This window comes from Heloderma suspectum, chromosome 1 (genome assembly GCF_057233095.1).
Source record: "Heloderma suspectum isolate Gila_16-S chromosome 1, 16-S_ref, whole genome shotgun sequence".
NCBI lineage: Eukaryota > Metazoa > Chordata > Lepidosauria > Squamata > Helodermatidae > Heloderma > Heloderma suspectum.
This window is the reverse complement of record NC_139458.1, coordinates 396,342,040-396,356,757: the sequence shown is the minus strand read 5'-3', so window position 1 is coordinate 396,356,757 and position 14,718 is coordinate 396,342,040. Positions and strand designations below refer to the sequence as shown.

The window sequence follows — 14,718 nt, the reverse complement described above, 5'->3', positions numbered from 1 at the left end:
TCAACACTGGGTATCCCAAGCAGACAAGATGTAGAAGTTGTATCCTGTGCAATGTGGGAGAGCAGGAAGTAGTAAAGCAGAAGACATTCTGCATAATATGGCAAGTACCTCCAGGCACTATTAGCAATGTACATCAGGTTGAAAGAGTCAACAAGGAACTCATCTTCTATCAATGTGGCCATTTAATTTTTTTTTTTTAAGCAGACTAGCTTCACACAGAATCAAGCTCTATAATAATGTTATTTCATAATAAGCATTGTAAAGGACATAACTCCATAAGAAGTCTCTTTCATATGTTATTCCAATCACACACGCCCTTGTTGTCATCCCAGATCGCCACAGTGACATTTGAAAGGCTGAACTCACATGGGCAAGGCCAAATGGACGAGTCCTTCTCATCCAACTGTCTGCTGGAATGGGAGGGAAACAACTGGGTGGGAAAGACTTGCACAGCTAGCCAAGTCCCATAGTCTCTGGGCATATTCTAAAGGCACATGATGCAACAACTTTGCTAAAGCTAAGCAGGTCTGGGTCTGCTGACTGCCTGGATGGAAGACTGCCTGGGAACTCCATGCATGCCAACTTCAGTTCCATGTAAGAAGGTAAGACAGAAATGTAATAATATAAATAGATTCCAGCCTTTCAAATGTTACTATAGCAGCATGAGATGATGTCATGAAAAGGCTGCTCCTTGGCCCAGCAGTAATGAACGATCAGGCAGACTTGCTTTTGAGTTCTAGATGGTAAAAAGAGTGACAGGAGCCTTTATGTAGCTCTATCCCGAGCTAGAAATTCTTTAGGAAATTGTTCTTATGTTATATAAAGTCAGTGTTCTTGAAAAGAGTAGTACTCAATGTTATTATTTTAAATAGTCTGTGGCAATCTATAAACAAATTATTTTTCTTCAAGCTGTTTTTCAGCAAGTTCATGTGTGAATGGCATATAAAGTAACCATATCCTTTGTATTGTCTCCCCCTCCTCCGTTAACAAAACTGCACTGAAATTAAGCAATTAGAACCATAATGAGGTATCTGGATAATTTAATTGTGCAATGACATTATAAATGACCAGCTTTCAGATACCTTTTCAAAGTCTTCTTTTTCTTTTTCTGGATTTGTATCATCAAACCTCATGATCAGTTTACCCTTGAAGTTGACCTGGTAGTGCTGATTCAACAGAGCCGCTTTTGCATGACCAATATGCAAGTATCTAGAACCAAAATCACAGTGGAGAAATAATGAAGGTTTAATTTACAAAACCTGGTTTTTAACTTCTACTGCCTTTATGGCTATTGCAAGAGAAGCACCTTTTAATTACACTATCATTCATTTTGAGAAAGGGATCTGGGTTTAAAAGTCCTTAGCAGAACATGTCACCTTACCCGCTTGCCTCAGGAGGAAATCTAACAATGACTTTCCCCATCTCTGCACCAGGGAGCTCAACAAATTTTCCAACATCTTGTTTCTTTTCTGCTGCCTTAAAATTAAAACAATAATGAAATTATTAAACCAAAAACTGAATAGGGGAATTCAGTTGTGAATTTAGTAGCACAGACTAACAGCTGTGCTACTAAATAATTATTTGAGATAGGCTATATTAACCTCCACACAAGTGCAATGTCTTAGGCTACAGTGTTATCTCTCTATTACCATGCAGATCCATTAAGCTGAAAACAGAACAAGGTTATTAGAATGGCTATCTTACATCACTTAAAACCTTGCATCTCAACTGTTCAAAACTGAACATGTTTGTTTCTTTAACTTCATTTTTACTAAATGTTGACTATTACACCCAATACTGTTGACATTGTATATAAAGACAAGAAACTGCTTAGAAAAAAAAGCCATAGTAGAGTAACACCTTCTATTAGGACCAACTAAAAAGTCACAAAGTAATTAGCTTTTAATTTCCTCCCATTCTTAACATTACATATCCAACTTATTTCTTTGGGAACTATGCAAACTACAATTGCTGATTCAGATCTTATATGTCCACATTCATCTCAGTTATGCAGCAGCCCATTGTTACCCTTTTTGCTTAGCACTTTGCAGATAAAATCACTTGTATCCTGTCTTACTTAGATGCCAGAATTTCTGACTGAATTTGAGCCAGAGATGCCTAATCAGCAAAAAGCTTACCACTTTAGTCTTCGGAATAGCACCTCCCACAGTCCACCTGGAACCTACTGACTGAAAAACACATTGTGCCTCAAGGAAGTTGTACCAGCGTTTTACATGAACTGGACAATTACTCTGAAGTAACTGTTCTTGCCAGACATCGTTGCCTGTTGGGAAACAGATGTGTTTTATTGAACACTAGGAAACTGTTTGACAAGACAGGCTACTGACATTATTCACACCAAACAGAAGCAAAGATGAATGTTTACACCTTAATTATGAAACACACAGTAGAGAAATCACTGCTAGAAGAATACAATTCTAGATTTCGATTTTATTTGGTGGGGGAAGAGAATGGCGATATTCAATTAGGATTACAAGTCTCCCAAGACATCATATGCTGTTTAAAGAAAAAAAAATAACAAGATTTTTCACTAATGAAAATGGGAATGACATGATGGAAAAAGCTGCTTAAATATTTGTCTGTAGATTTAATGGTTCTGTAGATTTAATGGGTTGTATCCAACATTTTTTCCCGGTGAATGGAAAAAGTTTCTGTTCACAAAAGGAGAGTTACATTCCTGGAAGGGGTCCTTACGTGATCTGAAGGTGTCTTTCCATGAATGGGAACTCCTTCCTTTTCCTAGACTGAAAATGATGGATATAATCCAATTATCTTGCAGCATTTATGCAAATCATATATTTATTTTATTTACAGGTATTTATATCCTGCTCTTCACCTAAAAGTACGTCCAGAGTGACTAATAATTAAAACCAACAATATAGAACAATCACATTGAAGCAATAAGATTAGATTAGAACATTAGATGCCACAGCATATATCACACCTCTCATGATAAAAAAGAAAAAAAATTGCTATTCACACTAAATTTGCTAATAGCCGAAAATAAACAGGGAAGTCTATGGATTTTAATTTCAAAGGGATCATCACTTGTTATTACTCCACTTGATCCAATGAAATACCTGAAGGGGAAGTTATCAAGATATAATAATTTCAGCATTTTACTGTGTTCTTTTTTTACCTTTTAGTGTTGCCCAGACACTGAAATCTGCAAGGCTTAAGGTGTTCCCAACCAAGTAGGTTCTCAGAGAAAGGGAGTTATTGAGCTCTTGAATCGCTAAAGCAAAATCAGTGGGAGCTGACAGCCTTGTGGTGCTGAACTCCATCCAATGGTCAATCTTTGGAAAAGGAGAAAATTATTTCTATTTAAATAATATCTAACAGGTTACATAGAAGTATGAATTATGGGCAACAAAAACTCATACACTGTCCTTAGGAAAATATTAATTATTATTAGAAGTAGAATTAAATAAGTACTGCTCAATGAATGGAATTTGGCAACATTTAAGGAGTTCATCAAATAGAAAAAAATACAATTCCAGGCAATACAGTCAGAACAGTCAGACAATAGAACCAATTAGGGAGGTGGAGGGCTCTCCATCACTGGAGGTATTCAAGCAAAGACTAGACAGCCATCTGTCAGGGATGCTTTAAACAAGATTCTTGCACTGACAAGAGGGTTGGACTCAGTGGCCTAAATGGCTCCTTCCAACTCTTATGATTCAACATCAGATACACAAGACTGCTTCTCACCTCAGTGTGTTCCAGCAAATTAGATCCATATAATCCAGCAGATGCGGCAATTCTGGCCAGATAGCGAGCTATGGAATTCACGTCAGTGAATGTAACTTGACTATTAGAAAAATATGAAAAATATATGTGTTTATCTGCACTTGAAATATAATTGCATTTGAAGAGATTTTAAAAGTGGCCAAGCAAGGTATTTCTAGAAGAATTAATGGGCAAACAAGAATAAATAGACGGGTATGTGATTTATCAGAACTTTATAATTGAATACGCTACAGTAATCACTTGATATTTGGGAAGGAAAAAATGCTAAGGAAAGTTTAACAATTTTCAGTGAGTTAAGCAGATTTTTTTTTTAAAGCTTATATGCAATTATAACAAAACAAAACAAAATAAAACAAAAGGCGGGGGACTGCAAACAGTAACACTGATAACAAGAACATAAGAAAGACCAGAATAAAAGTATATCCAATCACAATAACTGTTCACAACACCACTAATTTTTTTTTGAAGTTTTGACACTTCTCTTTCAAATACACATGTTAATATCAGCAGGCCATACGTCTAAATAGGCATCCAGACAAAACTGACAACTGTAAGATATGTGTTCAAAGGCAACAAGAGCAGCAAGATCTTCATTTCACTGAATAATAGGTGGTGGGTGTTTATCCTTACAGGCACAGAGTATAAGTCTCTTTGCAACTGTTAGGGCTCAGAGTCCACTTAATTTCTGTCCAAAATTAAGGTATACTTCCTGATTATTTACAAAGGACATCTAAAAACGTATTTGAAGAAATCTTTTATTTGATTTTTGTGGACTTAAAACTATATTTAAACACTACTATTTTCTACTTGGAACAATCAGGCACATGCTGCTCAACTCTGTTCCATACCATCCGATGGAGGAGGGGTGTCTCCGCCTTATTATTGATGGCAACCTGTCCTTACTTTGAATATAAAGAAGGGGCAGTAGCAAAACAGCTTGTTTGTTATAAAAACTCACTTATAGCCTGGTAAACAATCAAATATAGTGCACATTTCTGGAGGGGGTGGGGGAGAGAGTGAAATACTGAATGCAAAAATGATTTAAATCAGCTAGGGTTCCATCCAATGTTGTGCCAGCAGATTCACCTTACGCAAGAGGATTTTTCCTTCCTCTTCTCCTCCCTGGACACATCCTAAATGGGCTCTGGAAGGTCCCCCAACCCTCCAGAGCAGATCTAGGGAGTGCACAGGGGGCTGCAGTGGGATGGGTAATCTGTTCCACCAGCAGTGTCCATTCCACTGGTGAACAGGCACAGTTGGATACAAGCTTTAGTTCAGAGCAGGGGTGTTGAATGTCTTTCATCCTGAGGGCCAAATACCATTTCAGAGAAGCTCTGGAGGGGGGAGTGGTGGGTGGGGCTGAAGGCAAAAGCTATGGGGCCAAACTACCACGATATTTTAGCTTAAAGATCTTACTGCCAGTAACTAAGCCTTAGGACAGGCATTTCAACCATTTAGAAGGGGGGACGACAACTGCAGAACAGATAAGAAAACATAAACGCTAGACTATTGCTTTAAATTACACCCCAAAAAAGAGCTCAGATTCAGAAGCCATAAAAACTGAATTTGAAATATTTGAAGCCAATTTCATGCAGCAAATTACAAACCAAATTCATACATTAATTTCCTTGGTGCAACAGAAGTTATTTACCAGGAAAATTTGTAAAGTCAGACACTTCTTCAGCAAATGCTTCTTGCGTACCATTTTAAGAGATCTGCTGCTATAAGAAATCCATTTTAAGATTTGTTACAGAGTTGGAGAGAAATAAAAGCACCTGCAATATTGAATGACAAATTGATTTCTCAAAGAAAATACTGCAGTACTACAAAATATTATCTGTTGTGGTGTTCTATATATTTTAAATTGTTTTATTGTGTGCTGTTTGGTTTTAATTTTTGTGAACCACTCAGAGAGCTTTAGCTATTGGGCGGTATAGAAATGAAATAAATAAAATAAAAAATAAAAATATTGCAAAGATAGGCTGTGACCCAGAATACTTGCTGCTTACCCATACACACACACACACACACACACACACACAGAGTCAAGCCTGGTCTGTAGTGACTTTTTTCTGACCTCTTCCTGCGGGGGGGCGGGATTTGAGATGCAGTATACAGGACTGCAGTGCCAATTGTCAAGAAAAATATCAAAACTTTGCTGCATGTACACAAAACCTTGTGCACACCAAAAGGAGTTCTAAGGGCCACAGACCTTGGAAATCAATTCATTTTTTTTCTTTATAATTCTCCTATGTGCTGAAGATGAGCTACATATATATGTCAGGCACAAATGTAATGAAGTCTTGGTTTTTCGTTAGCCAAACTCACAACTTGCCACATCTCATACATCCTCTTACACTTCTACAAAGGAATCATAACCCACTTATCCAAAATGAGGTCGTGCTGACATGTTAACTTTCCTAATCAAAAGATTTGTAAAATTATTTCATAATAGAAAGGATCAATACAGCATACTTCCTTTTAGTCTACTGCCTGTTCACATTGTTCAACAGCTACTAACAAGTGATTAGTATAGCAGAAGAGTGCCAGTCACCTGTAGCAGGAAATTCTAGTCAACACCCATTTCCCAATCCACCTTAAGAATCATCAAAGAATAGGAGAGGTGGGAGAGGAAAAGAATGACTCAGTGGATACACAGGTCCGCAGAAAACTGCCCACACAGCAACAAAATCCATGTCAGTCCACCAGGCAAGTATTACATAGCTCACTGGTCAAAGATAACAGAGAACCTAGAAAGATGCTACAACTTCCCACTCCAAAGTCTGTTCAACAGTTATGTCTCAAGAGCAGGAATGAAGTTTGCCAAATGTCTAAAAAATGTATAATCATGAGTCTTTACAGGAAAATTAGCAATAAAAAAAATGATGAGAGTATGTCCAAATATATATGTATCATAAAGTATGGAATACAGAAGAAAGCAAACAAGAGTCAAAACATAAAATGATTAAGGGTACAATCCTATGGTGCTTGGGAGAATGTTCCAGGGACACAGGATTTTATCCAATTCCTTCTCCCTTCCCCTCACAATCACCACAGAAAGAATTGCGGTGACTGCTTTCCAAGGTTGGAAAGGCAACCTTGGATGACATTGTAGAGGTCAAAAAGGCGGCGTTTGGGTGAGCGGGGAAGGGAGAAGTCGGTATCCGCAAAATCCAATGGCCTCTATGGCTGTGGCCGCACCTCCAGCGACACGCCTCCTCTAGATGGGCTAGAGGAGGAATGTCTAAAGGAAAATATTAAAAAAGAAGGATGGAGAGGCGAAAATCACTTCCGTCACTCCTTCTGCCCTGTCAGGCTTGGCAGGGTACAGGAATCTTGGAAGCCTCTGCGATCAGAGACTCCCATCTAGTGGGGGTCAATTCGATAAGAGTTGTGCCCTGAACAGTTATCTATTCTACATGTGATCATTAACTCAGTATTATTCTGCTCTCCTCTTAACAGCACCAATATTATATCAATTGGCTTTTAAAAGTACTGATGGCAGAGATATAAGGCACTTACTCAGATACCCGTAGTATGGTCTCTTTGCCTTCTTCAACTGAAATTTTAACATAATTCTTCACATGTTCTGCAGTCAGCAAGGCTCCTAAAATACAATATTTTTTGATTAAAAGACAAAATACTTCATAGTCATTGTTTAAAAGAAAACCAACCTCACAGCATTTTCTCCATCACCTGAAGGCCAATAAACTCGAGAAAGAAATCAGTTCAATCCCGTATAAATTCATTGGCATCTTTTTCCTGGATGCAATTAGTGCTGAAGAGAAGGGCTAAAACCTAGAATAAACTTCTGCTGTAACCTCAGCAGGAACTAGCTCTAAATTCACTGCCAAGAACTACTGTAAAATTTATAGTGCTGCACAACAACATAATACTAAAGCCATGATCCAGCTAAATCTTAACCATCTTTAAGTCCCACTGATCTCCACAGGACAGAGTTATGCCTAAATCAATGAAACCAAAAAGGTGATTCACTTTGGCTGAATCATGCCTTAACACTTCAAGCATTTTTTAATCTCCAAACTTCCAAAAACGCAGAGAAGTCTGTCTAAACAGGACAGATACTTATGGCAATTATTAAAACTACGAAAACAAATGTGTCCCATTCACATATAGGGGTAAAGATTGTATAAACAGATTTCAAACTAATCTTTTACATTTGACAGCATTCCAGTTAACATAAGTGGAGGGTTTAAAGAATTATGATCTGTACTTAAAAAAAAAACTTCAACAGCACAATGAGTAGTTCAGGTAAACTCATATTACTACTGACTACTAGGAACAACAATCAGCTTTCAGTTAATTATGTATATTCACTCCGTAGATGTAGTTAAATTTAAACCTTAATTAATATTAAATACTTTGGGGGACAAGCTAGGTTAGCAAGGCAACTCACTGAATGAATGGTTTATGTTTCCAAAGTCTACTGTATAAATATCAGCATCTTCTTTTGTCTATGTAACAGTTAGCCTAATCCATAAATATTGCCTTTCTGAAATTCAAAAGGTGCCCTGTTTCCATGGCAACCCTGAGATAAAACCTTTCCATCTTGACTGTATAATCAAGTCCTCAGAAGTCGAGATCTATAAATATTTTGTTTCTAACCACAATTCTATTCACATCTACTCAGAAATAAATCCCAGTGAACTCAGTAGGGCTTACTACTGAGTAGGCATGTATAGGATTGTACAGTAAAGTACTAAGTTAATATGAAAGCACAAAATGAAAGGTTTGTACTATGACAGGAGCAGAATTTGACAGGAAATTAAATCCCAATGTGAAAACAGAGTTCCCACAAACATATTATACACCAGCTGCATATTAACAAAATTTTTGTATTTCTGCATACATGCATGCGTATGTGAACTCAAGTCATAATGTTCTATTACCAGAGAACATTCCACTGCTCAATTGATAGTTTGCACCATTTTTGGAAAATATTTATGGTACACAGTACTGCAAATTCAACATTTTCAGTGACTGAGGAGTATTACTGCAGGCAAGTCCAGACTATTTATTTCAGTGTACAATACAGCTGCTTTTAGAAACAGGATGACAAGCTGTAATTACTATACAGAAACCTCATGACTGGGCATAAATCCTCCTGAGCTACACCCTACCACTATGTCAAAACAGTCCCAATTCAGTATGGACAAAGTCTTTAAAGCTTTCCCTAAAAGAACATTGTGTCATGTAAAACAAATATTTTAATATATGCTACCCATCAACACTTTTGTAACTTCCCAGAATGTATACAATTTACATTTTTCTCACACTGTGTCAACCCTTCTCCTGCGGTACTTACTCTGCTTCAATATATATACACATAATATCATTACAATGTGTATTCGTGGATGTGGGGTAGGGGAAAGATGGCCTACAGTGTAATCCTATGCCTGTCAGTTCAGAATTCCTACTGAGTTCAATGGGACTTAGTTCCAAGTAAGTGCCATGTAGGACTGCAGCCTTAATCTCAAAGCTAAAAGATGAGGAGTCCACAAAGTTAAAGCTTCAATTAACATGGACATCTTCAGCAACTTATGAGGGATACATCATGTACAATGCCATATGCTCAACAACAACAAGCTAGGCCTGAAATCCTGAGATTCACTTTAAAACCCAGAAATCTTGACCTATCTATACATAAAATTAACAAACAGATGAGGCTAAATGGTAGAAGGAGAAGCATTATCTATTTAGGAGTGACTGACAAAGTCTTGGGTGGGAAAGATCAGGGAGTGGTGCGTGTGCCTAAATGAAAAAGATCGAAAGACTGCATACAAACATGTGAGCACCCTTATGTCCTGCCATAATTAATCTAGGGTAACTATCACCCTTGGCCCCACACTCACTATTACAGATCAGAACCCACACTTCATTCATTCCTTAGGTGGACAAAATCTTTACCTATATGCTGTTCGACCCTGCTTGTAATTGGGCAGGGTGATTAAAGGGGGTTAAGAGATCACTAATCCAGAGACTACAGACAGGGCAGTGACAGATGCTTGCGGCCTACACACACCCTACATGTCAACCTCTGCGCCTCCCCACCATCCGCGCCACGTGTCAACTCCTCTCAGCCCACAGCCGCCCCCCCCCCGGCCCATCCCGTCCTCTTCCTTGCCTGTCTGTCGTCCCGCTGTCACGTCTGCCTCTCCTGACCCGCGTCTCTTAACCTACCTCCCCTCTAAAGCCCTTCCTCGGCCTCCTTCCACCAACCCCTTTCTGTCCGTCGTCCCTTCGTCAGCCTCGTCCTCCCCGACGCAGAAACTCCTTGGGGCGAGTGTGAGGCGCGTGTTCCGCCCCCTCAGCCCCCTCCCGAGATATCCCCTTGGCCGCTTGCTAGGGATGAGCCGCCAGCCAAGCGCTTCGCGCGCGCACAGCCTGATGCAACATGGCAGCAACACGCCCCGCTTCACCTGGCCCTGGGGAAGCGGGGCGCGGGGCGGGGAGGACGCCGGGGGGCATATCGAGTGGCCCCCGTCTGCGTTGAGGGCAGCCCGGCAGGCGAAGCGGGCCGTCCTTACCGAGAGGGAGGTCCCCGGGGTTCACCGACAAGCTCAGCGCCATTCCGGCGGCGGACAGCGGCAGGCAGAAGAACGGGGCGGGAACACTGCGCGGCGGCGGCGGCGGCGGCGGCTCACTGGGAGGCGGAGCACAGCCCGCCCCTTCGGCCGGCCAGCCTCTGCTCCCGCCTCGGCGCCGCCTCCTCCGGCTCCAGCTTGCTCACAAGGCTTGGCCGCCCTCACACGACGGCACACCCCCAATTTCTAAGGGCGCAATCCTCTGCCTGTTTAGACAGAACAAAAGTCCTACAACTGCCAGCATTCCCCAGCCAGCCGCGGCTGGCTGAGGAATGCTGGGAGTTGTAGGACCTTTTTTCTGTCTAAAGATGATTGCACCCTTAGTTACTCTTCGCCTGTCCGCCGCACGCATCCTTCAGGGAACCACAGCTCTGTATCCTCGAGTGCAGCGGTTCGCATCCCTGGATCCCCTGATGGTGTTGGCCTACAACTCGCTTCACCCCTAGCTGGCATGGCCAATGATCAGGGATGATGGGAATTGTGGACCAACATCTGGGGACCCAAGCTTGGGAATGGGGCCAGGCTAAGACATTTTGCTGCCTGAGGTGAAGAATACGGGGGCGCCCCCATTACTTTTACAAAACCCAGCTGGACAGACAGTTGAATCTTTTTTTGACATTCGTGATGGGACAGCATGTTCCTCCACACCTGAAAGCAACAGACCACATTAGGGGGCACAAGTCAGGCCCTGCGGCACACACATCTGTCTAACACTTTGCTGCCACCTCACAGTAGCTGCTGCTTGAAGCAACCACCTCAATTTGCCTAATGGAAGTGCCGGCCCTGGTTGGGAACCACTTGTGTTGTGGTGGGCAACCTGTTGCCCTCCAGATGCTTTTTTTAGCGAGCGACTCCCCTCATCCCACACCATTGACTAAGCTGTCAAGGGGCAATGAAAGCTTTAGGCCAAAACATCTGTAGGACTACAAGTTGCCCACCTGTGGGTTTATGTGAAGGATGTCATTTCACACATCATTATATTTGTTTCTAAAGGTGGACACCAGGAGGCGGCAACAAAAAATGTCCCAATGAAAAAGAAAACCAAGAATGCAAGACTGTCTGCTGAGACACTGGAAGTAGCCCAAGAAAGAAGGAAAGCAAAAGGCAACAGTGAAAGGGGGAGATATGCCCAATTACATGCAAAATTCCAGGGGTTAGCCAGAAGAGATAAGGAATTATTTTTAAACAAGCAATGCACAGAACTGGAAGAAGATAATAGAATAGGAAGGACAAGAGACCTCTTCCAGAAAATTAGAAACATCGGAGGTAAATTCCAGGCAAAAATGGGTATGATCAAAAACAAAGATGGCAAGGACCTAACAGAAGCAGAAGAGAGCAAGAAACGGTAGCAAGAATATACGGAAGATCTGTATAGGAAGGATAACAACATCGGGGATAGATTTGATGGTATAGTCATTGAGTTAGAGCCAGACATCCTGAAGAGTGAGTTTGAATGGGCCTTAAGAAGCATTGCTAATAACAAGGCAGCAGGAGACGACTGGATCTCAGCTGAACTGTTTAAAATCTTGCAAGATGATGCTGTCAAGGTGATGCATGCCATATGCCAGCAAATCTGGAAAACACAAGAATGGCCACCAGATTGGAAAAAATCAACTTATATCCCCAGACCAAAAGGAAACACTAAAGAATGTTCAAACTATCGAACGGTGGCACTTATTTCACATGCCAGTAAGGTAATGCTCAAGATCTTGCAAGGTAGACTCCAGCAATTCATGGAATGAGAATTGCCAGATGTACAAGCTGGGTTTAGAAAAGGCAGAGGAACTAGAGACCAAATTGCCAATATCCGCTGGATAATGGAGAAAGCCAGGGAGTTTCAGAAAAACATCTATTTCTGTTTTATTGACTATTCTAAAGCCTTTGACTGTGTGGATCATAACAAATTGTGGCAAGTTCTTGATGGTATGAGGATACCAAATCATCTTGTCTGCGTCCTGAGGAATCTGTATAACGGCCAAGTAGTAACGGTAAGAACAGACCACGGAACAGCGGACTGGTTTAAGATTGGGAAAGGAGGACAGCAGGGTTGTATACTCTCACCCTACCTATTCAACCAGTACGCAGAACACATCATGCGACGTGCTGGGCTTGATGGATCCAAGGCTGGAGTTAAAATCGCTGGAAGAAACGTTAACAATCTCAGATATGCAGATGATACCACTTTGATGGCTGAAAGCGAGGAGGAGCTGAGGAACCTCATGATGAAGGTGAAAGAAGAAAGTGCAAAAGCTGGGTGGCAGTTAAACCTCAAAAAAACCAAGATTATGGCAACCAGCTTGATTGATAACTGGCAAATAGAGGGAGAAAACATGGAGGCAGTGACAGACTTTGTCTTTCTAGGTGCAAAGATCCCTGCAGGTGCTGACTGTAGCCAGGAAATCAGAAGATGTTTACTTCTTGGGAGGAGAGCAATGACAAATCTTGATCAAATAGTGAAGAGCAGACACATCACACTGACAACAAAGGTCCGCATAGTGAAAGCAATGGTATTCCCCGTAGTAACCTATGGCTGCAAGAGCTGGACCATAAGGAAGGCAGAGCGAAGGAAGATAGATGCTTTTGAACTGTGGTGTTGGAGGAAAATTCTGAGAGTGCCTGGGCCTGCAAGAAGATCAAACCAGTCCGTACTCCAGGAAATAAAGCCAGACTACTCACTTGAGGGGATGATATTAAAGGCGAAACTGAAGTACTTTGGCCACATAATGAGAAGACAGGACGCCCTGGAGAAGATGCTGGTGCTAGGGAAAGTGGAAGGCAAAAGGAAGAGGGGCCAACCAAGGGCAAGATGGATGGATGATATTCTGGAGGTGACGGACTCAACCTTGGGGTAGCTGGGGGTGGCGACGGCTGACAGGAAGGTCTGGCGTGGGCTGGTCCATGAAGTCACGAAGGCTCGGAAGCAACTGAGCAAATAAACAACAAATGTGACAAGCACGGGTTTGTAAGTATGTATCCAAGGAGTCCCCTTCATGGATCACTGCCTTGTTGTGGCGAAGGGGCTTGCGTAACTCAGTGAAGCCATAAGCTATGCTGTGCAGGGCCACCCAAGACAGACAGGTCATGGCAGAGAGTTCTGACAAAATGTGGTCCTCTGGAGAAGGAAATAGCAACCCACTCAATATTCTTGCCAAGAAAACCCCATGGAACGTATCACAAGGCTAAAAGAGATGACGCTGGAAGATGAGACCCTCAGGTTGGAAGGTGTCCAATATACTACTGGGGGAGAGCAGAGAGTATTTCCAAGTAGTGCCAGAAAGAGTGAAGCGGCTGGGCCAAACCCGAAAGGACACTCAGCAGTGGATGTGTCCGGTGGTGAAAAGAAAATCCGATGCTGTAAAGAACAATATTGTTTAGGAACCTGGAATGTAAGATCAATGAATCAAGGTAAGCTGGAGGTGGTCAAACATGAGATGGCAAGATTGAACATCGACATCTTGGGAATCAGCGAACTAAAATGGACAGGTATGAACGAATTTAATTCAGGTGACCATTATACCTACTACTGTGGGCAAGAATCCCTTAGAAGAAATGGAGTAGCACTCATAGTCAACAAAAGGGTGGGAAAAGCTGGGGTACCATCTCAAAAACGACAGAATTATCTCAGTACGAATCCGAGACAAACCATTCAACATCACGGTAATTCAAGTCTATGCCCCAACCACTGATGCCGAAGAAGCTGAGGTTGATCAGTTCTATGAAGACCTACAACACCTTCTAGAACTAACACCCAAAAAATATGTCCTTTTCATCATAGGGGATTGGAATGCCAAAGTAGGAAGTCAAGAAATCACTGGGATAGCAGGCAAGCATGGCCTTGGTGTACAAAATGAAGCAGGACAAAGGCTAATGGAGTTTTGCCAAGAGAACACGCTGATCATAGCAAACACTCTTTTCCAACAGCACAAGAGGTGACTCTACACATGGACATCACCAGATGGTCAATATCGAAACCAGATTGATTATGTCCTTTGCAGCCAAAGATGGAGAAGCTCTATACAGTCAGTCAAAACAAGACCTGGAGCTGACTGTGGCTCAGATCATGAGCTTCTTGCTGCCAAATGTTGGCTTAAATTGAAGAACGTAGGGAAAACCACTAAACCGTTCAGGTATAACCTAAATCATATCCCTTATGAATATACAGTGGAGGTGAGGAATAGATTTCAGGGATTAGACTTGATAGACAGAGTGCCTGAGGAACTGTGGACGGAGGTCCGTAACACTGTTCAGGAGGCAGCAACTCAATCCATCCCACAGAAAAAGACATGCAAGAAAGCAAAGTGGCTGTCTGAGGAGGCTTCACAAGTAGCTAAGGAAAGAAGGG

General features: G+C 41.6%; 1 protein-coding gene across 6 annotated transcripts in view; it reads right to left on the bottom strand.

The window, feature by feature from the left end:
- The window catches only part of EPRS1 (glutamyl-prolyl-tRNA synthetase 1), a 70,640-nt gene extending 60,220 nt beyond the window's left edge, over nucleotides 1–10,420 (bottom strand). For 4 of the 6 annotated variants that reach the window (XM_084828774.1, XM_084828768.1, XM_084828770.1 and 1 more), the window contains exons 1-7: nucleotides 10,320–10,420; nucleotides 7,294–7,378; nucleotides 3,733–3,832; nucleotides 3,161–3,317; nucleotides 2,139–2,284; nucleotides 1,382–1,476; nucleotides 1,083–1,209 (exon numbers count right to left, since the gene is read on the bottom strand). In XM_084828774.1, coding sequence (XP_084684900.1) covers nucleotides 1,083–1,209; nucleotides 1,382–1,476; nucleotides 2,139–2,284; nucleotides 3,161–3,317; nucleotides 3,733–3,832; nucleotides 7,294–7,378; nucleotides 10,320–10,362 — 753 coding nt within the window. In that variant the 5' untranslated portion in view covers nucleotides 10,363–10,420. Of the gene's footprint in view, nucleotides 1–1,082; nucleotides 1,210–1,381; nucleotides 1,477–2,138; nucleotides 2,285–3,160; nucleotides 3,318–3,732; nucleotides 3,833–7,293; nucleotides 7,379–9,972; nucleotides 10,220–10,319 lie in introns of those variants that run through there. The other 2 variants (XM_084828771.1, XM_084828773.1) reach the window with 1 other exon arrangement.
- Between the last annotated feature and the right edge of the window lie 4,298 nt (nucleotides 10,421–14,718).